The following is a 22,045-nucleotide window of genomic DNA, read 5'->3' on the forward strand; positions in this document are numbered from 1 at the left end:
GCGATTGTGGGGTGGTCAGTTGATGGCAAAACAAAAAAAATTGAAGAAAGATTCCATCACTCTAGCAAATTAAAACACTGTGAAAACTGATGAGTTTATGTTTCTCATAAAAAACTTTTACGAAAAATGGTTACCATAAAAATGTATACGCACTTCTGTGTAACTATATTGACCACATTTATAAACACAGGGGTAACTGAAGAAAGAGTAAGCAACTGCACACATTTTTCAACTCATTGTTATGAATTACGAGACACTCACTCACTGAAATGTGTGTGTTCCAAGAGAGAAAGTGGATACCACCAGTAATTATATCAGGGAGAAAAGAGCTGCCCTGCAGGATACTAACAGGTGCTTTAAAAAGCGAATTAAATAATAAATACCTTTAAAAAGTAAGCCCCACACCTGTCCCCAATGTTGAAAAAAAAAAAGCCAATGCATCAATGATTTTCAAAACCTTCAAGTCAAAACTGTTGAGAAGGTTTTTTAAGAAAAACATTTTCTTTAATCAGAATATGGTAAAATGAGATCTTCCATTTTCTTATCTTAATTTTGCATCTCAACTTTCCTTACCCATTATGAAAATGAAGAGCACCATTCCATTTCAGTGTGCCTGTTGGCACACATTACTGTTGATTTTTCAGTTTACCCCGTAAGATCATTGTGCAGTATCTTTCTAGTTCCTCCTATTCCCAATGTATGCAGTATTATCATAGCTTGTACAGCATTTCATTGCATTTCACTGTTTACATACTTACCTCCTTTTGCTGGAATGTAAGCTGTTTAAAGACATGGAATATGTTTTATTCCTCCCCAAGTCTTTTTCATGTAGCCTAGTGCATGGCATATAGTAGATGTTCAATAAATATTTATTCCATAAAAATGTTTTAGATATAAATAACACAGGGAACATAATTTCCATGTAAATATTTAAGCCATGCATATCTGTCATTTAAATGACATATTTTCATTCTTCTTGCAATTGCAGCAAATCTGTCATGTTTTAAAATCAGAGTATTATCTTTTGAGTCCTATTTTAGACTTGACTTTTATTTTAAATGCAGTGAACAAGCAATCCAAACTTGTTTCTTTGTGTTGCATAAAAAATAATACAACACTATGATTTTCACTAAACTAGGAAAGGTTACTTTGGAACTACTGGGATTTTAGATATTTGAAGTAGTAATTACTTCCTCCATAAGTGTTACCTTTTAGAGTCCAATACTATCTTCCTATTGCAGTTCAACTCTTTCCTTAAAGGAAAATGTCTTTTATTCACAATCTACACATGAAGCATTTCAAACCAAAGCAGTTTCCTCCTTTCGTGGTGTGTTATTCCATGTGGAATAAGTTGTTTTAATAGCATTGTAAAGTCTACTAATTATCATAATAATAATGATAGTACCTTACATTTATTCATTACTTATTCTGCACTGATCATTTCACTAAGCACTTTTTGTATGTGCTCTTTCATTTAATTCCCACAGAAAATGTTTGATGTGGATGTTTTATATATCTCTGCATGTAAACCTATTATCTATCTATGCCTGTCTATATCAATCTAAATATCTTTATATAATTATTATCTGTCCATCCATCTACATCTATCTCTATCATCTCTTTCTCCTTATCAATCAGTCTATCTGTCCATCCATCCATCCATCCATCATCATCTGTCGTCTATCATTCATCACATCTTAGAGAAACAATTTTCTAACTGGTAAGCAATGCTGTCAAGATAATAGTGTAGGGAAAGGCATCTCCAGATTTTGCATTCTTGGCTCTTTAAAGCTCTGAGTATCCAGCAATGAAATTTAATTAGCACGTTTCGAATAATTCTTGATTCATGACCTGTTTCAGTGAAGTACTTGTGTTATCATTTATAAAACAAACAACATTTTTCTAGGGTTGTACTTAATTAAATAAATTAAATATCATTAAGTCACTATGGCTAAGATTCCAACAGTATTTCTTCTATATCGAATGAATATCAACTCTTACCTGATGATCATCAACATTTACACGTAGAGACTCTCTGTTATTATTTAGAACTCACCGTAGTCTTGGGTTTGGTTCCAGAATTGGCCACTGGAGTGGAAGATGGGAGGTCCGTGGACTCAGTGTCAGAAGACAAATTTACTCGTGTCTGATTTACTGAAATGGTATCTGCTCCACTTTCAGATCCTGATTCCAGATCCTATTAAAAAACAAATGCACTGGTATGAAGGACATGTGAATGTTCCCAAATGCCCTTCTTCCTACCACCAGTACTTTGTCACTTCTTCTTTCTCCCAGTGCACACTGATACACTAAAGAGTTGCTGACAACTGACAGTGACGTGTCACACATAATCATGCATTATTTGGTAAAAACCATTGTACTCATCAGAGGGTCTGCAAATACTTGAGAAAGAGGTAACATACTATTTGGTAATTTAACAGCTTAGTGTGCATTGGAAAGGCAGGGAGTGTGGCTAGCTAGGGCCCTGCAGAGAAGTTAGAAGGCAGAAGCACACAGCCACACCTTCCTTACTGTGTGACCTTGAATCACTCACTGACACTCCTGTGACTATACAGTGCTGCCCAGAGTTCCTCACGGGGCCACTGGATTTCAAATACAAAGAGAGTTCTCATTTCTCCTTACCTCAATCTCTTCTATGTTCCTATTCAACCTCTATGGTGACAGCTATTATGGTGGCCTGGAATAGTTGAGCTCAAATGTCTATCTAATAAACTGAGGGCAGGAATTATGTTTTGTTATGTGTCATTCAATTCTCTTGTTTGAAAATGGGTATAATGATAGTAGACACTCATGGAGTTTCATAAGCATAAAGCAAAGTGCTGGTAATTGGCTCCTAATAATTTTCATTAAATGCTAGCTACTCCAATAAATATTGTTATTATTATTATGTTTTCTTAGCAACTACTACATAGTGTGAGGTCAAGACATGTCTGTTGAGTGGATAGAATTACCTGGTAACCTCTGCAAAGGCTGAGCATTTAATATATCATATGCTTTCTTTGAGTTATAGGTGTTTTGGTTGCACAGAGGAAAGGTGGGAGGGGGAAATTGCAGAGGGGATGGAGCAAAGGCACATATCACTCTAGGCTTTTAATCTGAGAAAACTATGATTTAAATATCTCTATGTATCCTCTTTATACATCTCAACTTTGCCGTGGTTCACATGGTCAAATATGTCCCTCACCCCAACTCTCCAGTCTTAGCTTTGCCATTCTCTTGTTTCTCAGTCCTACCTCCTCTTGATAATTTCTTTTAATACAGTAAGCTGGTGTCTACAGGAGGGACTAGGCCCTGTGCTCTTTCCTGTCCCTTGTCCCAGTATTTCCCTTTGCTGGCCACTTCTTGTCACTCTGGTCTCAGCTTGAATCTTACTACCTCAGAGAAGCATCCGTTGACATTTCAAACCAAAGAACTTCACTCCCTTCAACCTCTATAACATATTCTCTATTTTCCAATCCTCTTTGCTTGCTAATCTACTACATATTCTATCTGTCTATCTATCTATCTATCTATCTATCTATCTATCTATCTATCTATCATCTATCTATCTATCTATCTATCTATCTATCTATCTATCTATCTATTATGTACCTATCTACCATCTATAAATTTATCTGCCTTCCTATCCATCTATGCATCCATCTCTCTTTATAATACTTTGTTTTTTTGTTTTTTGTTTTTTTTGTTTTTTTGTTTTTTTTGGGATGGAGTCTCACACCGTTGCCCCGGCTGGAGTGCAATGGCGCAATCTTGGCTCACTGCAACCTCCGCCTCCTGGGTTCATGCGATTCTCCTGCCTCAACCTCCTTGAGTAGCTGGGATTACAGGTGCACACTACCACACTCAGCTAATTTTTTGTATTTTTAGTAGAGACGGGGTTTCACTATGTTGGCGAGACTGGTCTCGAACTCCTCACCTCGTGGTCCACCCGCCTTGGCCTCCCAAATGCTGGGATTACATGCATGAGCCACCACGCCCAGCCTCTTTATAATTCTTGTCTGTCTTCCTCTATTAGAATCTATGCATCGCAAGAGTAAGGACTTCACCTGTCTTGTTTACTGATGTGTCCCCAGGTGTTAGAATAGTGCCTGGCAGATAGAACTTGATCATTAAATACAGTTTTATGAAGAAACAACTAGACTGACAAATATTAATACCTTTTCTTCCTTAATTCTCACAATAGAAGTAATTTTATTGTTTCTGCTGTAAAATTATGTGATGAAAAGCAACAAAACTAAATTTTCTCCAGTTGGAAGGGTACAAAAGACATATGCAGCAAAAAGTAATGTTACACTCTTTAAATGTATGTGCGTGTGTGTGCATGTGTGTGCATGTGTGTAGAAGACATAACTCTGACCAAATTTCTGATGCCTGGAATGATTTTGGATCAGGGCCATGTCTTCTTCTTCTTTTTTTTTTTTTTTGCATAGAAAAGACAGACAACATTTTACCCTAAGAATATGATTCATTAGAATTTCAAATTGGATCAACATCAAGTAGTCTTAAATAGCAGATAATTTATAAACATTGAATGCATAATCATAAGTAGCATGTAATTTATAAGCCATTTATATTTGACCTTTAGGTATATCAGAAATATTTTGCATTAATTTCTTTTCTTTTTTTTTTTGAGACGGAGTCTCACTCCGTTGCCCAGGCTGGAGTGCAGTGGCGCAATCTCTGCTCACTGCAAGCTCCACCTCCCGGGTTCACACCATTCTCCTGCCTCGGCCTCCTGAGTAGCTGGGATTACAGGTGCCCACCACCACACCCGGCTAAATTTTTGTGTTTTTAGTAGAGACGGGGTTTCATCGTATTAGCCAGGATGATCTCAATCTCCTGATCTTGTGATCCGTCCGCCTCAGCCTCCCAAAGTGCTGAGATTACAGGCGTGAGCTGCTGTGCCTGGCCTTGCATTAATTTCCTGTTTGTGATTTGATTAGATAAATAACAGAGTAATCTTGTATCTTTTGAACCATGTAATGCTTCCAAGGTGAAATAATAACTTTTAAAAACTACCATTTATTGCATTTTTACCTTTCACAGACAAGGCTTTACAACCATTATCTGCTTCAATGTTCATCAACTCTACGTGGAAGTTACCATCATCACACGAGAGATGGTGGGTGAAGCCAAGGCTTAAGGTAAATAACTTGACCAAAGTCGTATCCCAAGGTAGAGCTGGCATTAGAGTTCAGGTGTGTCTGACCCCAGAATCCAACTTTTTAAAGTAACCACCATGATATTCTGCAGAGGCCTCAAACACAACTAAATAAGTCATTTTAATAGGACCATCAATGTGTAGTTTAGTACAAATCTTTATTATTTTCTCTTCTGTTCTCTGTTCAATTTGAGAAATTACCCAAAAGCTCCCCCAAAATCTCTCACATCCGCTCCCTCCTTTAATTTTCCACTGCTACCATAAGCAAACCAAGCAGTGAATAAACCCTGGGTACTCATTACAACTGCCACTCATAATTTTCCTGTTACCCGCCCCCCCAACCCAACTTGCTTTGTGTAATTAATCCTACAGGCCATCTTCCTGCAAGACTCCATCTATCAGTGTTACCCTATGCCTCCAATTATGCCAGTCTTTGGGAATATAGAGCTCTCTGGGGGGTTTTTATCATGGCAGGGACTCCAATGTGATGTGTGCTAGAAGTGCTTATAGCACTCAACTCTGGCCCAGGGAAGGGTGCATCTTGTGATCCATTGGTTGTTCTGATCTGGAGATCACAAGAAAAGGTCTCACTGGTGACCCTCAATATAGAGAAGGGAATGGAAGCTGTGGTGATTCCCAGGGAGAATATTCAAAGCCAGATAAAGGGAGAATTGAGTCTAGAATCTAGATATAAGATTTCAGGGGCAGATATAGGAAGAGGAGCCACTGAAGGGTCTGGAAAGCAACTGTTGAAGAATAGAAGGAAAAACGGAGAGCAGCCAGAAACCAGGAGAGGAGTGAAGGTCAAGGAAGAGAAGCAGGTGAATCACATCTGATGCTGTGGTGAGAGACTGCACTGGCACTACTGAATTTGTCAGACAAGAGAAGGAGTGAGGAAAAATGATGGCACAATAACCAATAATTAAATTAAGAAAGAGACTGGGTATGATGACTCATGCCTGTAATCTCAATACATTGGGAGGCCGAGGTGGGAAGATTTTTTGAAGCCAGGAGCTCTAGACCAGCCTGGGCAACGTAGAGAAACCCCATCTCTACAAAAATTAAAAAAAAAAAAAAAATTAGCCAGGCATGGTAATGTGTGCTTGTATTCCCAGCAACTCAGGAGGCTGAGGCAGGAGGATTGCTTGAGCGCAGGAGTTTGAGGCCACAGTGAGTTATTGTGCCAGTGCACTCCAGGCTGAGCAACAAATATTAAGCATGCAAATTAAAAGAACAAGACCGTGGCCAGGTGTGGTGGCTCACGCCTGTAATCCCAGCACTTCTGGAGGCCGAGGTGAGCAGATCACGAGGTGAGATCGAGACCATCCTGGCCAATATGGTGAAACCCTGTCTGTACTGAAAATTCAAAAATTAGCTGGGCGTGGTGGTGCATGCTTTTAATCACAGCTACTTGGGAGGCTGAGGCAGGAGAATTGCTTGAACCCGGGAGGCAGAGTTTGCCGTGAGCCGAGATTGCGCCACTGCACTCCAGCCTGGTGACAGAGCGAGACTCCATCTCAAAAAAAAGAACAAGACCTCGTCTCTAAAAAATAGAAATAAATTATAAATCAAGAAAGAAATATAAGACAAAGAGGAGATTAAAGTTTGGCTTATAAAGGAAGGGATGAGCTAGAGCAATACCGGAAAGAGAGTCAAGAGGAAAAAGGAACAATTAACTCTTCCCCATCCACATCTCTTCTCCCTATCCACTAACAGCAGAGTCAAACTAAGGAAGGATTTATTGAATAGGTAGGTGGTGGAGAAAATACAGAATGCTGTGGTGAGAGACTGCACTGGCACTGCTGGATCTGTCAGATAAGAGAAAGGGTGGGGAGAAATGATGGAGCAATAGCCAATAATGAAATCAAGAAAGAGGCTGAGTGTGATGGCTCATGCCTGTAATCCCAACACCTTGGGAGGCTGAGGTGGGAAGATTGCTTGAGGCCAGAAGCCCTAGAACATACAGCTGGGCAACATAGAGAAACCCCATCTCTACAAAAAAAAAAAAAAAAAAAAAAAAATTAGCCAGGCATGGTGATGCATGCCTGTAGTCCCAACTATACTTGCTAAAGAGAAAAAGGGTGAGGACTAGTAGGAACAGAGCAATGGAATTTGAACCTAAGTGAGAGTCTGAATAACTGGTAGAGCAAAGCAGGAAGTGGGAAGGAATGGAGATGAGGATGGAGACAGATCAGTATTAGATGACAGGAGCAACACATCTTTTACTGATGTTGGAGGAGAGAAAGAAGCAAAGAGACACCTATAGCTATTTGCAGGTGTGATGCCGGGACATCTCTCAATGGTCTCAATTTTCTATGAGAAGAGGAAGGCAAGGGTGTTAAGAGGTAAGGATGCTAAGAGATAAGTGCAAGTAAAATTGTTGAATAGCCACCTTGAAATGTGGGTGAAAATCCAGGGAGACCAAAACATACTGCAGAACAGCAGGTGAGGCCCAATCAAAGGTGGTACAGTGGTTCTGGCCTGTGTGTGTCTGAACTTCCCTATGGTATCAATGAAATATCCCAAGAGACCGTCAACTTTCCCCTAATTACACATTGACTAGAATACTATTCGTAATTCAAACTTCAAAAATATGTCATTATTAGGAAGAAAATGCTCTGACTGTCTGACAACCAGGGAATTCTGGTTCTGGAAATGGTACTTATCTCATTGTAAAGAAAAAACTGGCATGTTGGGAAGGTTTCTAATATAGCAGAATGAGCATAGGTTTTGGAGTCTGACAGATGTGGATGCAAATCTCACCTGCTGGGTGACCTTTGGTAAATAACTCACCACTCTCCGTCAGTGTGAACACAGGTAAGTTACTCATCCTCTGTCTCTGAAGCTCAGATTTCTCATGGTAGGACTGTCAAGAGGTTAAATGAAGTAACTTACATAAAGGTTAGAACTCACTAAATACTTAGTCTTGATCTGATCCCCTACCCCCATTCATCCTATGAGATTGGCTATCTCAGCAAGCCCTAAGAGACTGGCACACACTGAGTGCCTGGATAAAACCAGGCTTGCAAAGGAGAAAACCACCGGATCCTGGGCTGTGTCAATTCATCAGGCCATAGCCAATCTGTAAGGTTTTATCTATGCAGCCTCCTTAAACCTTTATCTCTACCTGTGCTTTAATTTATTTTTATGTTAAAGACATCCTTAAAGACTATGTTATTCTTGATAATTTTTATTATATGCAGAACTTATTCTGGCATTTTCTCATAAATATTCTCAAACTGGGGTGGGGTTGGGGGGCGGTGAGTGTTTCACTGTGTGTCTTGTTCTTCCTGCTGATCTATAAATTCACAGTGAAGTATGAGGATGGGGCAGAGGCAGTTTGTCCTCTGTATCTCGGTCAGTGCTCCTTGGTAGATGGTCCAGGCCTAATCCTGCCATTATAATCCTCTTATTCCACCAGACAGTTATCAAAAGGAGTGGAAAGTTCTGTGGAAAAAAATTTGATGGTGAAAGAATGTTAAAATTAGCTTTAAATTCCAAGGAACATAAATAAAGAACAAGAGGTGACCTAGAATATAATAAAGATCAAAAACGAGTTTTGAGGGCTTTGGGATATGTTTTATTCATCTCTAGCTCAAGGCCTGGTGTGAGTGAGTCTAGTATAAGGGGAAGGAAGGAGAACTGACCATCACTAAATATGTACTCTGTGCTTGATCCGTGCGGTACTTCTTATATACATTTTTTCATTTATGCCTCCCAACGAGCCATTAGTTAGGAAATAACATCTCCATTTTTCACATGAACCTGCAGTTGAGAAATTAAATAACTTGATGTTCCCAGAAAGTCAGGTATAATGCTGGCATTTGAACTCAGACCTTTACACTACAAAGTTCATAATGTTTCCACTGTATTATTTTGCCTATTCTGAATACATCTCTATTTACAGAGCTAACAATTGTTATATTCTGTGAGCTAATGTGTGCAATATAAAACCCAGTTTACAATTTAAATAAAGGCAGAAGAATTTGTATCAAATAATTTGATATGCAACAGTTATATTTCAGTAGGTGCTCAAATTTATATATATGATTTTCTACTGCTTTGATCTCAGGTAAATACAAATTTCTTGACTTAATATGTTTATTATTGAATAACACAAATAATAGATGAGTTGAAAAGTGATTCATAGCTTAATTATAAGTAAACTCAACCATCCTAGATCTGCACAAACTAAGGCCTTTAATATGATGCTGATAGTAAATATGTAAAGCATATAGTTGATCCTAGAATCTCTCTTCCAAATTTTGAGTGTTGGACTCTTAAGGGAGTGTCTATATTATGTAAAATTGATGCATAATAAAATAAAATTCTCAGCTCTGTCTCTTTCACTGTATTTCGCTAAGTGAATTTTAGAGTTTTCTCAAGTTAATCTCATCTAAACTCTTTCTTGTAGTGTGTTGGGTTAGTTCAACTGGCATCCATCCATCCATCTATTTACTCATGCAGCAAATCTATAATAAGATTCTTCTATATGCAATACAGATTTGTGGGCCAGTCATAGACATAGTGCTTGCTAACAGAGTCTCTCTCGTATCAGAGAAGACTGACAATTAAGGAAGGTTTGATCACTACAAACCATAATTTCCCAAGGTGACTTTCCTTCCTGTTTAATGATAAACATGTTCTTTTGTATCACCCATTTCTCTGTGGCCTCTCTGCATAGAATTATGCATAGAATGTATGCATGATGCATAGAAGTATTTTGGTTATCTTTATGGTACTGTACTGGGGTTACATGTTGTTAGATGCCATTAACAAGGATGTTGCCTTTGCAAGAGGGACTGTATAAGGTCAAGAGATACGACTCCTATGGGAAAAGAAGTAGAAACTGGAAAGCTCACAGGAACGTGCCGCCGCAGGTTTGTTGGTGTGCCTGACGGAGAGGAGCTGGTGCTGAGGGCATTTTCTATGTCCTGATCAAGCTGGTCCAGTTTCATAATCAGCAGCACCATGGAGTCCAGCCGCGCCCTATCTCGATCTTCTCTTATTTCCTGAGGAACAGAACATTTTGTTACTGAATCTGAAAGGCCATTTCTTAATAAGAATAAAAAGTTCCCTGTTCTTCAATGTGACAAAAAGGGCACTGGATAATAGGCAGTCTTTAATTAGAAGAGAAGTTCCATTCTGTATCATCAATGGGCTCTTCATTGGGAAGATACTGACCTAGTGCCAAGAAAGCATTTTACATGAATATTAAATATGTATCTTGTAAAGCAAAGTGCAATGAAAAAAGAAGTATAACACCTATGAGTAATGGCACGTATTTACTATTTTCCCACTACTTATTTTTGGGAAAGGTTATATTTTTCTTCTTTTTTCAGAGTACAAATTGATTATTTAAAAGGTACTAATAATTATTTGTGGCTAGACATTTAGGGATGCATATGAGATTATATTTTTGGAAGACTCTTTTGCAGTATAGTAAAAACACTGGAAAAGAATTAAGCACGGCAAGTTTTCAGTTTGTGCAGGGGAACAGTTTTCCTAGCACAGGGCCATTTAGCCACTGCTACTTAAAGATATATCCTTACTAAAATCTCTTCTCTTGAGTTTCTTTTATTTTACACACTTATAAAACAGCTCCCACAACAATTTGTATTTTTGTAAATGAGTATGGTTACTTATTCTCAATTCTCTGTACTACAGACATATGTTGATAGAAATATTTTTAATCATAGGAGTAGCTAAAGATTCTCATTGAGCATATAGAGTTACTTGGGCATGACTCAACCCTTCTGGTGTGTTTAAGTCAAGTCAATTAGTTCTAGGAATCTTCCAGATTCCCTGTGTTGTGCAAGGTATTAGGATGGGGTACAGTATTGGCTAAAAAAAAATACTGTAGAAAGCACAGTTAGGTTCTTCAAAAGCAACATCTACAGAGAAATGTCGCACATGCAGGGTTGGCTCTTTTGAGGCAAGTCATCATTTGTGACTTATGTTGCCATCCTCTCCATCTGTCTGATTGTATTGATCTGGGTGAAATCAGCTTTAAAAGGACCACCAGTGGCTGATGTCAGTGGAAAAATACATCCTGACAGAAGCCTGAGGGCTATCAGTACAATGATTGCAGATTGAGGGTTCACTTTGGTGATGGTTCGTTGTGAGATGAAAATTGATGACGGCCTGAATCACAACTTCATTTTTTTTTATTTTTTGCCATTTATTTTAATCCTTCTAAATTCCCCCAGCCACCATTAAAAGGCACCCCTGAAGAACAGGGTCTAGGATAATTTTGTGGGTTAATCTAATTTTATAGAACTCTGTATATCTTAAACAGCAAGAGCAGATTGTTAATATTACAGAGGTATTATCTTTCACATGTCAGATAATTGGTTAATCAGATTAAATTTTTCAGACAATCAATTAAGCTAACATTGGATATGTTACTTAAGTAAACTGAACTTGTGCATGGTTTAACAGATTAATGCAAATTGAAACAGCTAGCCCTGTTTTCACAAAGACAGATTAATTTTGAGAATACGTTAAGAATTTTTTGAGGTATGCTAATTCCTTCAGAATACTATGCTGTTGTTATTACTTCAGTCTCCTCCTATTGTCCCTGCTGTTGGAAACAAGACTGTGACAGAAAACTACATTTTTTTGTCATCATAAACCATTCTTATAAAGGGGTCCATGATATTGGAAAACAGACCTGATCTTTTCCATGTATCTTATCCCTCAGTGCTACAGAGCTTTGTTACATTCAAAGAAGTGTTATTGATAGTATCATTGTGCTTATAACTTATTTAGGTTAATTCCCTTCTGAATATTCCAGATAATGGAACAATCTGATTAAATAGTAATTAAATCCCAGTAATCACTCTTCCCATGGGCTTCATTGTATAATTTCTTTTTCTTTTAAACCGAAGTTGTGTTTGGCAAATGATGATATTTGCATCTCTGTGTCCACGTATGATTTTGTGTGATTGTCTTTCCTTTCTCAGTTATAATGTCCTCAAGGACAAAGATTCAATTTTTCTACCTGGTAGACATAGAGTTAAGTTGTACACGGCTTATGCAATCCATTTTCAGGAATATTAACAATGAAATCAATGGGAGCCACTGAAATAACACTTCCCAAAGCCTTAGAAAATATTTGTTGATATTTTCCAGCTACTACGTTAATGTTGGATAAAGCAGTGTATCCTGCAGCTATCCTAGACAGATCAGCAGTAGTCTCAGAAACAATTTGTCTTTGACTTAACTGGATGCTAACATTGTGCTTTAAAAACATCTTCAAATCCATGGGATGAAGATCAAATTACTTCAAATGATGTGCCAAAAGGATTGAAACCAAATATTCTTACTCTATGATATTCCTTTAGAGAAATAAGCCTATTTTGATTCCTTTTTCTTCCTGGATGCATCCTTATTCACCATCCATTACATTTAGCCTGAAGGGTCAGGTGCGCAGACCAGTATCATATATTATACATTCAAAAAAAAAAACTTCACAAAATAGAACGACTGCAAACCTGATGCTTTGGATGAACACTGTTGCTCTCATTTTAAAAGCCCCAGTATTAATATTTCACAGAGTTTTAACCTTTCGTATGTTGATGGCTATACTCCAGCAAATGATTTCATGCCTGAAAACAGAGCAACGTATTTGCAGATTTTGTCTAAGTTGACATCTACAGTGGACTTAAAAAACTCCCTGTCACTATAGTCCAGGAAGAAAAACTTCTTAACAAGTGAAGCTGCCTACTAATGAAATTGGTATTTCAGTAACTTAACCTCTGTAAATCAAGACCAAGATGCTAAATTCTCTTCCCTCCCATCTTTTCTTCCTTCTTCCCTTCTGTCACTGGTCCAAGGGACTGAATATTTATCAGCAAGAAAGACAGATAAAATCTCTGTTTTCCTGAATATTATAGTCAACCATGGGAAGATAATGAAAATCAACAGAGTCTTACATAAGATAGTTTCAAATGGGAACAAATGTAAGAAGAAAATAAGTAGGGTAATGAGATACACAGTAATTGCACGGTCATAGCCTGGTCGCAGAAGAGCTCTTTACAGAAGTGAGAGTTAAACCATGATGAGGGAGAGGGGGAGGATGAGATGGAGGAGATGATAGAGATCGAGAGGCAGAGTTAAAGACAGAAAAGAGAGAGAGTAAGAAGGAGGAGGAAAAGGAAGAGGAGGAGAAGTGGGGGAGGAAGGGAGCAGTGATTGTAAGGAAGTCAAAAAGGATGAGGAATAAGAGAATCAGAGATGGTTAATAAGAGAATCAGAAAAAAGAATACAAAAGTTGAATGAGAGGAAGTGAGAGGGAGAAGGAGTGAGTGCTAGTGCAAAATGAGGCTGGATTTAAATAGGAGACACCATTTTTTGTTTTAAAGGTTGCTATAAAGTGGTAAGTTTCATTCTTTGTGTAACGGAGGCCTCTGTCAAGATATAAGCAAAGGAGTGGTTTAGTACATTTTATAAACTTTTGGATTTCTTTCTTTCTCCCTTCCTTCCTTTTTTCCCTTTTTGAAACAAGGTCTCACTCTGTTGCCCAGGCTGCAGTGCAGTGCAGTGGCACGATCTTGGCTCGCTGCAGCCTGGATCTCTCGGGATCCAAGTGATCCTTCTATCTCAGCCTCCCAAGTAGCTGGTACTATAGGCATGTGCCACCAGGTCTGGCTGGTTTTTTTTTTTTTTTTTTTTTTTTTGGTATTTTTTGTAGGGACAGGATTTTGCCATGTTGCCCAGGCTGGTCTCAAACTCCTGCACTCAGGAGATACTCTCGTCTTGGCTTCCCAAAGTGCTGGGATTACAGGTTTCTTAATACATATTGTGAATCAAACATTTTTGAAATCTTACAATACTTTCCATCCAGTAATGCCCCATGACTAATGCATGCTCTTTATCCTAAGGTTATTTTTTCTAGTTTTGGTCTTGTTATGCTGAAGTCTAAATTGAATACATATTCAGTGATTGTAAAGAAATACAAGGTTATTTTATTACAAGACTTCATACATTTTAAGATCAAAGTGGAATAGGAAAAGGCACTGTTTGGGGAGCATATTTCTTAGGAGCAGGAAATGGGTGGGCCATGGTATGTTGGTAAGTGTTTAGCAACTGAATCTCCAAATAAAATGAAAGTCCTTATTTGTAGCATTTGTGGATTTTCGTGGTGTAAATACTCCCCTGACCCATTTCAAGCTGCCAAGAAGATGTTACTGACCACAGGGTTGGAAGAAATGTGCGTAATTGGCCCGTTCGAGCTGGTGTGAACCAGTGTCAGCTGGCGTATGGTGACTCCAAAACACACTGGGGTAGGGGGCCAGAAGGATAGAGAATTCTTCTTAGAATATGACTTGAATAGAAACATTGATAGTTACATATATAGTTATAATTATGGTTTAGTCAACATAATAACATACTAAAATAACACATTTTATTTTTTAAATACATTTATTTTCCTTAATATTGGAAGGAATTCCCTGGGCAACAGGGATTAATATTACTAAGGAATTACCTGAGCAGCAAGGAATTTACCTTGTTGCCCAGGTAAATTTTAGTATGAATTGTAGATTTCAAGTTTGTGTACTTCTGGGCCAGGCATGGTGGCTCACGCCTGTAATCCTAGCATTTTGGGAGGCAGAGGTGGGTGAATCACTTGAGGTGAGGAGTTGGAAACCAGCCTGGCCAACATGGTGAAACCCCACCTCTGCTAAAAATATATTTTTTAAAAAAATAGACAGGCATGGTACTGAGCACCTGTAATCCTAGCTACTTGGGAGGCCTGAGGCAAGAGAGTCGCTTGAACCTGGGAGGCAGAGGCAGCAGTGAGCCAAGATCGTGCCATTGTACTCCAGCATGGGCAACGAGAGTGAAACTCCATCTCAGATAAATAAATAAATAAATAAATTTTGTGTACTTCTGGAGGATTTTTTTTTTAGTAGTGGTTCCTTTTGCTCTCATCCTTGCTCTATTTATTATTTATGTTTGTAAACTTCTTTAAAATTTATTATAATTAACATATTTTTTATTTCAACTTTCAGACTCAGAGCTGCATGTGCAGGCTTGTTACATGGGTATGTTGTGTGATGCTGAGGTCTGGGGTATGATTGATCCTGTCACCCAGGTAGTGAGCATAATACCTAAGAGGTAGTTTTTCAACCCTTGCCTCCCTCCCTCCTTCTCCCCTCTGTGGTCCCCAGTGTCTGTTGTTCCCATCTTTATGTCTATGAGTGCCCAACAATTAACATATTTTTATATTGACATTTATACTTAAGTCAAAACACAATTCTTTAAGTTACTGATATGTCATTTGGACACTTCACTCAACACCAAATAATTCGGAAATATAAAAGTTCAAGGTTCCAGTGCCTTGATTTTACAGATGAGAAAACTGAACTCCAGGGAGTTTTTAAAATCCACCGGTAAAGTCGAGACTAGAGCCTGGCTCTTCCCACTCCCCTTCCTGTTAGCTTTCGAGTTCTACATGTTGGTTTCCCTCCATGTTAAACATTTTAAATTTTATGCCCACTTGGGTGTCATGAATTCTCTCCTCAACTTCTGCATCCTGGTTTTTCTTCCTGTCAATATACAGAAACTGTGTTTTCAAAGACCATCAATTACTACAACATTAATTGCAAGAAACCTGTGAAGTCGTCTTGCCCTCTTTTCTTCTCTTTTTTTCTTTTCTCATTCCTTCCTTCCTTCCTTCCCTCCCTCCCTCCTTCCTTTTCTTTGTCTCCTTTCTTTTCTTTTCTTTTCTTTTCTTTTCTTTTCTTTTCTTTTCTTTTCTTTCTTTCTTTCTTTCTTTCTTTCTTTCTTTCTTTCTTTCTGTCTCTCTCTCTCTCTCTCTCTTTCTTTCTTCTTCCTTTTTTTTTTTTTTTTTTTTTTTTGGAGATGGAGTCCAGCTCTGTCTCCCAGGCTCCCAGGCTGGAGTGCAGTGGCACAATCTTGGCTCACTGCAACCTCTGCCTCCCAGGTTCAAGCAATTCTCCTGCCTCAGCCTCCCGAGTAGCTGGGATTATACACGCCTGCCACCATCCCCAGCTAATTTTTGTGTGTGTTTTTTTTTTTTTTTTTTTTTCAGTGGAGACAGGGTTTCACTGTGTTGGCCAGGCTGGTCTTGAACTCCTGACCTCGTGATCCGCCCACCTCACCCTCCTGAAGTGCTGAGTGCTGGGATTACAAGCGTGAGCCACTGCGCCTGACCTTGCCCAGTTCTTTAAACCTTTATTTAGCAATCATTTAAGGTATGTTTATTGACCACTATGTGCTGTACACTGTTTCAGAGGAAGCAACCTATTTCATATTTGTGCAGCTATAAATTTTAAAAAAGGTTATAGTGTCAAATTCTGCCTTCCTCTAACTTCTCAGCTTGTCCCACAAGAAACAGACAGAAATAGCAGTGTCTATATTCCATGAAACAGCCTTTCAAATATTTCAAGAATGATGTGGTGCCCATGTTCTTTCATTTTTGGGTGAATCATCCTCAATTCCTTTAATTATTTCTCATATGACATGTTTTCAAATCCTCGGTAATTATGTTTACTCTTCTCTGGATATGATATAATTCTGTCAATGACTCAATTAACTGTTGGTGCCCAGAATTAAATATATTACTCTATGTGTTCTCTGACCAGTGCAGACTAGGCAAGTGCTTCTGTGTTCTATATACCCTCTTTAAAGCAGACTAAGAATTTAGTGCCTGTTTAGGACATGAACAGGCTATTCTTAATGGAATAGCCACAGTCTGCTTTTTTAATGAGGAAAAAGTATTTAGCTGACTGTGAGCTGAACTTGAGTCAATGCTGTGATTTATGTCTCTTTTTCCCATTATGTGTCTGTGTAGTGCTAAGAACAGAAACATCCTGTTGCTTTGGGACTGCAACCAGCTGCTGTCAAAGTTTAGATAATATATGTAGCTGCTGTGGAAGAAATTTCCACTTGTATCTCTTTCAGACGTAGGTCAATAGATACAGGGCAAATTAGGAGAGAAATTTCAATTCAATTTGATTTACTGTCAGAAACCTAAGATGTCCAAGCCCATGGTGGTAAACTGGAAATCTGAAAGAAGCTCCTAATTTACTTGGAAGAGCTATTTAGTTCCTGGGCAGTGAAGCCTCTTTGATTGCAGTGGTATCTGGGGAAGATGAATAGGGTTTTTAGAGAATCATTCTTTCCTAAAAGTGTCAGATTCTGTGAGGCTTAAACAACAGCAGTCTCCTCTCTGCTTCTTTCCTTCCATCTGGGAGAGATAATCCCAACACCCCTCTTTCTACAAATGCTCTTAACTGAACAGCACAAACACAGCACACACACAAGGCAGTTGGGGAGGAGGTGCAAATTACTGGACATTTTGCAGACTGGAGAAATATAAAGTCCAGAAAAGAGTGTGCCTCTTCTAGAGAGACACAGGCTCTGTTTTCCTAATGCCAGCATTTGGAAGAGAACCAAAAAGTTTAGTAAAATACCCAGATGCTTCCAAATAGTGGATGATTGGTTTGGCACATATAGCATTGCTTGAACGCTTTGCTTGTCAATGAACGGTGGCATCACATAGTCATGATAAATTAAATGCTAAACCGGGAATAGAACTGAAACTTCCTGACACAAGGTTCTGGCCCCTATGCTGTCTTCAATTCCATATGTGTGTTACTGGTTATTCTGGACTGCTAATACTCCTCGCTCACCCGTGAAAGAAAGGGACCTTTTAGCAAAAGACTTGGCTCAGTTTCATCCTGAAGTATTTGATCTTTGGCCAGCTGGACTAGTGTAAAAATCTCATATTAGCATTATATGTTTCATTTGACAATAAATTTCTCATTCTAGACTTTCCTTTCTTAAAATAATATCCTGTTTTAAAAACCAGAATGTTATTAAATCTCTTTTTTTAGAGCAGTGAAGATTTTCATGTAAATTGACACTAAGAAGCTAACGATAATGTAATTATCCTAAGTCAGAATTTCTAGGCAAGTTAAGTAAGTCAGTCTTAATTTTTATTCCACTGTGTTTCAATTTGAAACTTATGTAGACTAGCAGGAAAGAAAACAACAACTATTTCCTGTTTGCTAGATATATTCCGTTCAACTCCAAGTTCTAGGCATATTATCTTTTATTAATAATATGTGCCACTGTGACTATAATATTAGGTCATGATGATGGATAGATAATATTGTTATTTAAAGTTGCAACAAGCAATCTTTTAACTGACATGTAATCATTAATTAGCGATCATGGCTTTATATTATCTGTTTAAATTTATCTGCTATTAATCTGCTTCTACTTATTAAGACATGTTGAAGAAAATTGGTTTCTCTTTTGCTAGGTTTTTAAACTCCAGCTAGGCTTCAAACGGAGCACTGATTAGCCAGAACTTTTGTAACTTCCATACACAGTTTCCTAAGTAGTTTCAAAGGATATTGATATAGCTCGTCCTGAGAAGTGTTCAGAAGTGCAGGTGTGAACCGGCGGGGAGAACTGAGGCCCATTTTGGGGACTGGGATATAATTTCTACCTAAATCATTTCGTAAGTATGCTGGAACCAGTCTTCATTTTAAGTGCTAAAATTAAAGATTGGCACTCAGGTCACTAAATACATTATAGAATATAGGATCAGTCCTGCTGAGCTGATATGTATTCCATACTATCATGCTTATGTGGTATCTGCCAATTCCTGTGACTCTTTTTTATTTTTATTTTTTACAATACTTAGTAACTCTTTGCTTTGGCTCAGGTCTTAAAGCAGACAAGACTTTTCTTGGTTTGAAAACATAAGAAAAATATCTATTTAACACTGAAATTCCATAAATTGTTTTTAGGAATATTATGATGGTCCTTCCTTTGCCATGAACAACAAAAAAAGACATAAGTAAACATGTATTCCTTTTTCATAAAAATGTACCCCTTATTTTTTTTTTAAAGTCTTGTATTGACCTGACTTCTGTCTACTTTTCTACCGGCACTGTTGTAACTCTCTGATTCAGCCCACTGGCCTCCGAATGTCAATCATCCTGAGTCCAACAACTATATTTTCCTTAATATTTGTAGTTATTATTTTTACCACTGTATCTTCCTTAATATTTTATAGCTGCATTTTAAATATTGTACATACATACTATATAATACATAAATAATCTGATATATTTCTAACACATATTAAACTACAAAATTATCAAAATAAAGATTCTTTATGCTATCTGATATACTCTCAATTAAGCCATACTATGTTTTAGGAAATGCTTTACTACAAGTAGAGAGCTTCTTTTGGTCTCTCAAATATGTCATCCTCTCCCTCATTTGCAATTTGAATTTGCAGATTTAGCAAATAAAACTATAGGATGTCTAGTTATATTTGAATTTCAGATAAACAAAAAATAAGTTTTTAGTAGAAGTAGTTCCAAATATTGTATAAGACAATATTGCATTGGACCTACTGCAGCTAAACATTTTTACCTGAAATTAAAGTGTAACTGGGTATTTTATGTCTTATCTGGCAACTGTGTTTTCATTCATGTAATAACGTTCTTTTGGCTTAACACACTTCTTGCTGGGTATATCAGAGGAAACCCTTGGCTTCAAGGGCAATGTGACTCCAATAGAGGGGTCTCTCAAAGGCTTGTTTCTTTGAATGAATAAATAGTATTTGTCTCTTTATGTTTAATTTTACAGCTTCAGTGAGTAGTAGTTTTCAATAGCGGCAGATTATCAGTATACTTGTATAGCTTTGGACACTTCTACATGCTAAGGTTCATGTAGAATTTGGTACATGATTTAGTAGGCATACGGGGAGGCTAAGCTATGTGTTTTTAAAAAGTTCCACGGATGTATTCATAGCACAGCTAGGTTTGAGGAACATTTTAATAGATTGCAGAGGAAACCATTACATCGTTTCTGATGAAAATTAGGGTGACAGGAATTAGAGTCTCACCTAGGGTTATTCCACAATAAGAACTTCATTAATCTCCTATATTAACAGATTTAAGAAAAAAATATGACAAATAAATATCAAAAAGGGCATTTATAACATTTCAAACTGATTTGAAATGTTTTGCTAGTGATGACAAACAACAAAATAAATTAAAATTAAAAAAAACCTCCTTTAAGTGGCAAGGACTTAGAAGGCAATGCTCTTCACCTGATTATGAGTCTAAGACACTTAAAGCAAGCATTGAGGATAATGAGGAAACACTGGAAATATTTCTATGAAACTAGGAAAAAGTAAGAATGCTTGTTATCACATATTCTACTCAACATTACACTTGAGGTTCTGCCCAGTGCAACAGAAACAACAACAACAAAACCGAGATGATTATATTACAAAGGAAGAAAATGTGTACCTCAAAAATCGAAGAGGATAATCTGAAAATCTGATAATTTAAACAAATCAAAGAATTTGGCTTAACAAAGAAAAACGCAAGACCACTCTTGTCCTCTGCCATTAATCATTTAAAAAATGGAATAGGAGAAAAAACCCCTCATATCACAGTGGCAAAAAAGACTATAAACTACCTAGAAGTAACTAAAAAAAGAAATGAGCAAGACCATTATTAAAAAAAAACAAAAATGTCACCAAAGAATGTAAAAGACTGAATAAATGGAAAGATATATACTTGCTCTGGAGAGGAAAGTTCCAACATACTGTACAAATAATTTGTTATGTGTACTATCTGTTTCCCCACTAGATTGTCAGCCCCACAAGGGTAATCACAGTTTGTTTTGTTCACTGATGCAAACCAAGAATCTGCAGCAGAGGCACATAATCATCACACAATAAATGCTTGTTGAATGAATGAATGAATGAAATATTCTGCTTGAATTAATTTAAAAACTCAAAGGAGTCTAAATGAAACCATCATGGGTTTTATGGGTTTTTAAAAAATGAACCCACCTGCAGAGCTGATTCCTGGAAAACGAAAATGAAGACCAAGAAACATATTATCCAGCAGTCATACCTGTTGGTATTTTTATTCAAATGAGTTGAAAATGTACGTCCCCATAAACACCTGCATACAGATGTTTATAGCAACTTTATTCATACTTGCTAAAGGTTGAACTAACCAAGATACCCTTCAGTAGGTGAATGGATAAACAGTGGTACATTTAGACAAAAAACATTATTCAGCACTAAAAAAAATGAGCTATCACGCCATGAAAAGATATGGAGGAAACTTAAATGCATATTTACTAAGTGAAAGAAGTCAGTCTGACGAGCTATCTACTGAATAATTCCAATTATATGATATTCTGGAGAGGCAAAACTATGGAGAGGGTAAAAAGACTACCAAGAAGGAAGGGATGAAAATCCCGACCATAGAGGAGTTTTAGGGCAGTGAAACTATTCTGAATGATTATATATTAGTAGACACCTGTCATTATACATTTATCCAAACCCATAGAATGTACAACACCAATAGTGGACACTGATGTAAACTATGAACTTTGAGTGATACTGACATGTCATTGTAGAGTCATTGATTGTTACAAATGTACTACTTTGGTGCTGGATGTTGATGGTGGCTATTGGCAGAGGGCATATAAAACATTCTGTACCTTCCACTCAATTTTGCTGGAAACCTAAAACTGCTTTTTAAAAAGGCCATTAAAAATAAGAAACAAAATAAAGAAAATGGAAAGAGACTAGAAAATTTTTAGTGTGGATATCTTTAAATACACACAAAATACAGAAAAATAATAAATTTTGATTTATCTGTCAGATTAAAAATGACCAATATTTTGCTCATTTATCCCTCTTCACATTTTTATTAGTGTTTTAGGTAAATCCCAGAGACCATATAACTTCATCCACAAATGCTTAGGTAAAAGTTGATTTTAAATTTCATCTGCAAGAGAAAAGGAGTCAAAATTGTAAAATCTTTTTTAAAAATCCAAATG

The 22,045-nt window shown here is 37.4% G+C and overlaps 1 protein-coding gene across 6 annotated transcripts in view; it reads right to left on the bottom strand.

Annotated features, from left to right (window-relative positions):
* Positions 1 to 22,045, bottom strand: part of DLC1 (DLC1 Rho GTPase activating protein) — a 527,425-nt gene that overhangs the window by 313,116 nt on the left and 192,264 nt on the right. For all 6 annotated transcript variants that reach the window (XM_034965673.3, XM_034965672.3, XM_063606660.1 and 3 more), the window contains exons 3-4: positions 10,045 to 10,194; positions 2,057 to 2,197 (exon numbers count right to left, since the gene is read on the bottom strand). In XM_034965673.3, coding sequence (XP_034821564.1) covers positions 2,057 to 2,197; positions 10,045 to 10,194 — 291 coding nt within the window. The remainder of the gene's footprint in view (positions 1 to 2,056; positions 2,198 to 10,044; positions 10,195 to 22,045) is intronic.

Source organism: Pan paniscus, chromosome 7 (assembly GCF_029289425.2).
Source record: "Pan paniscus chromosome 7, NHGRI_mPanPan1-v2.0_pri, whole genome shotgun sequence".
In the NCBI taxonomy this organism is placed as follows: domain Eukaryota; kingdom Metazoa; phylum Chordata; class Mammalia; order Primates; family Hominidae; genus Pan; species Pan paniscus.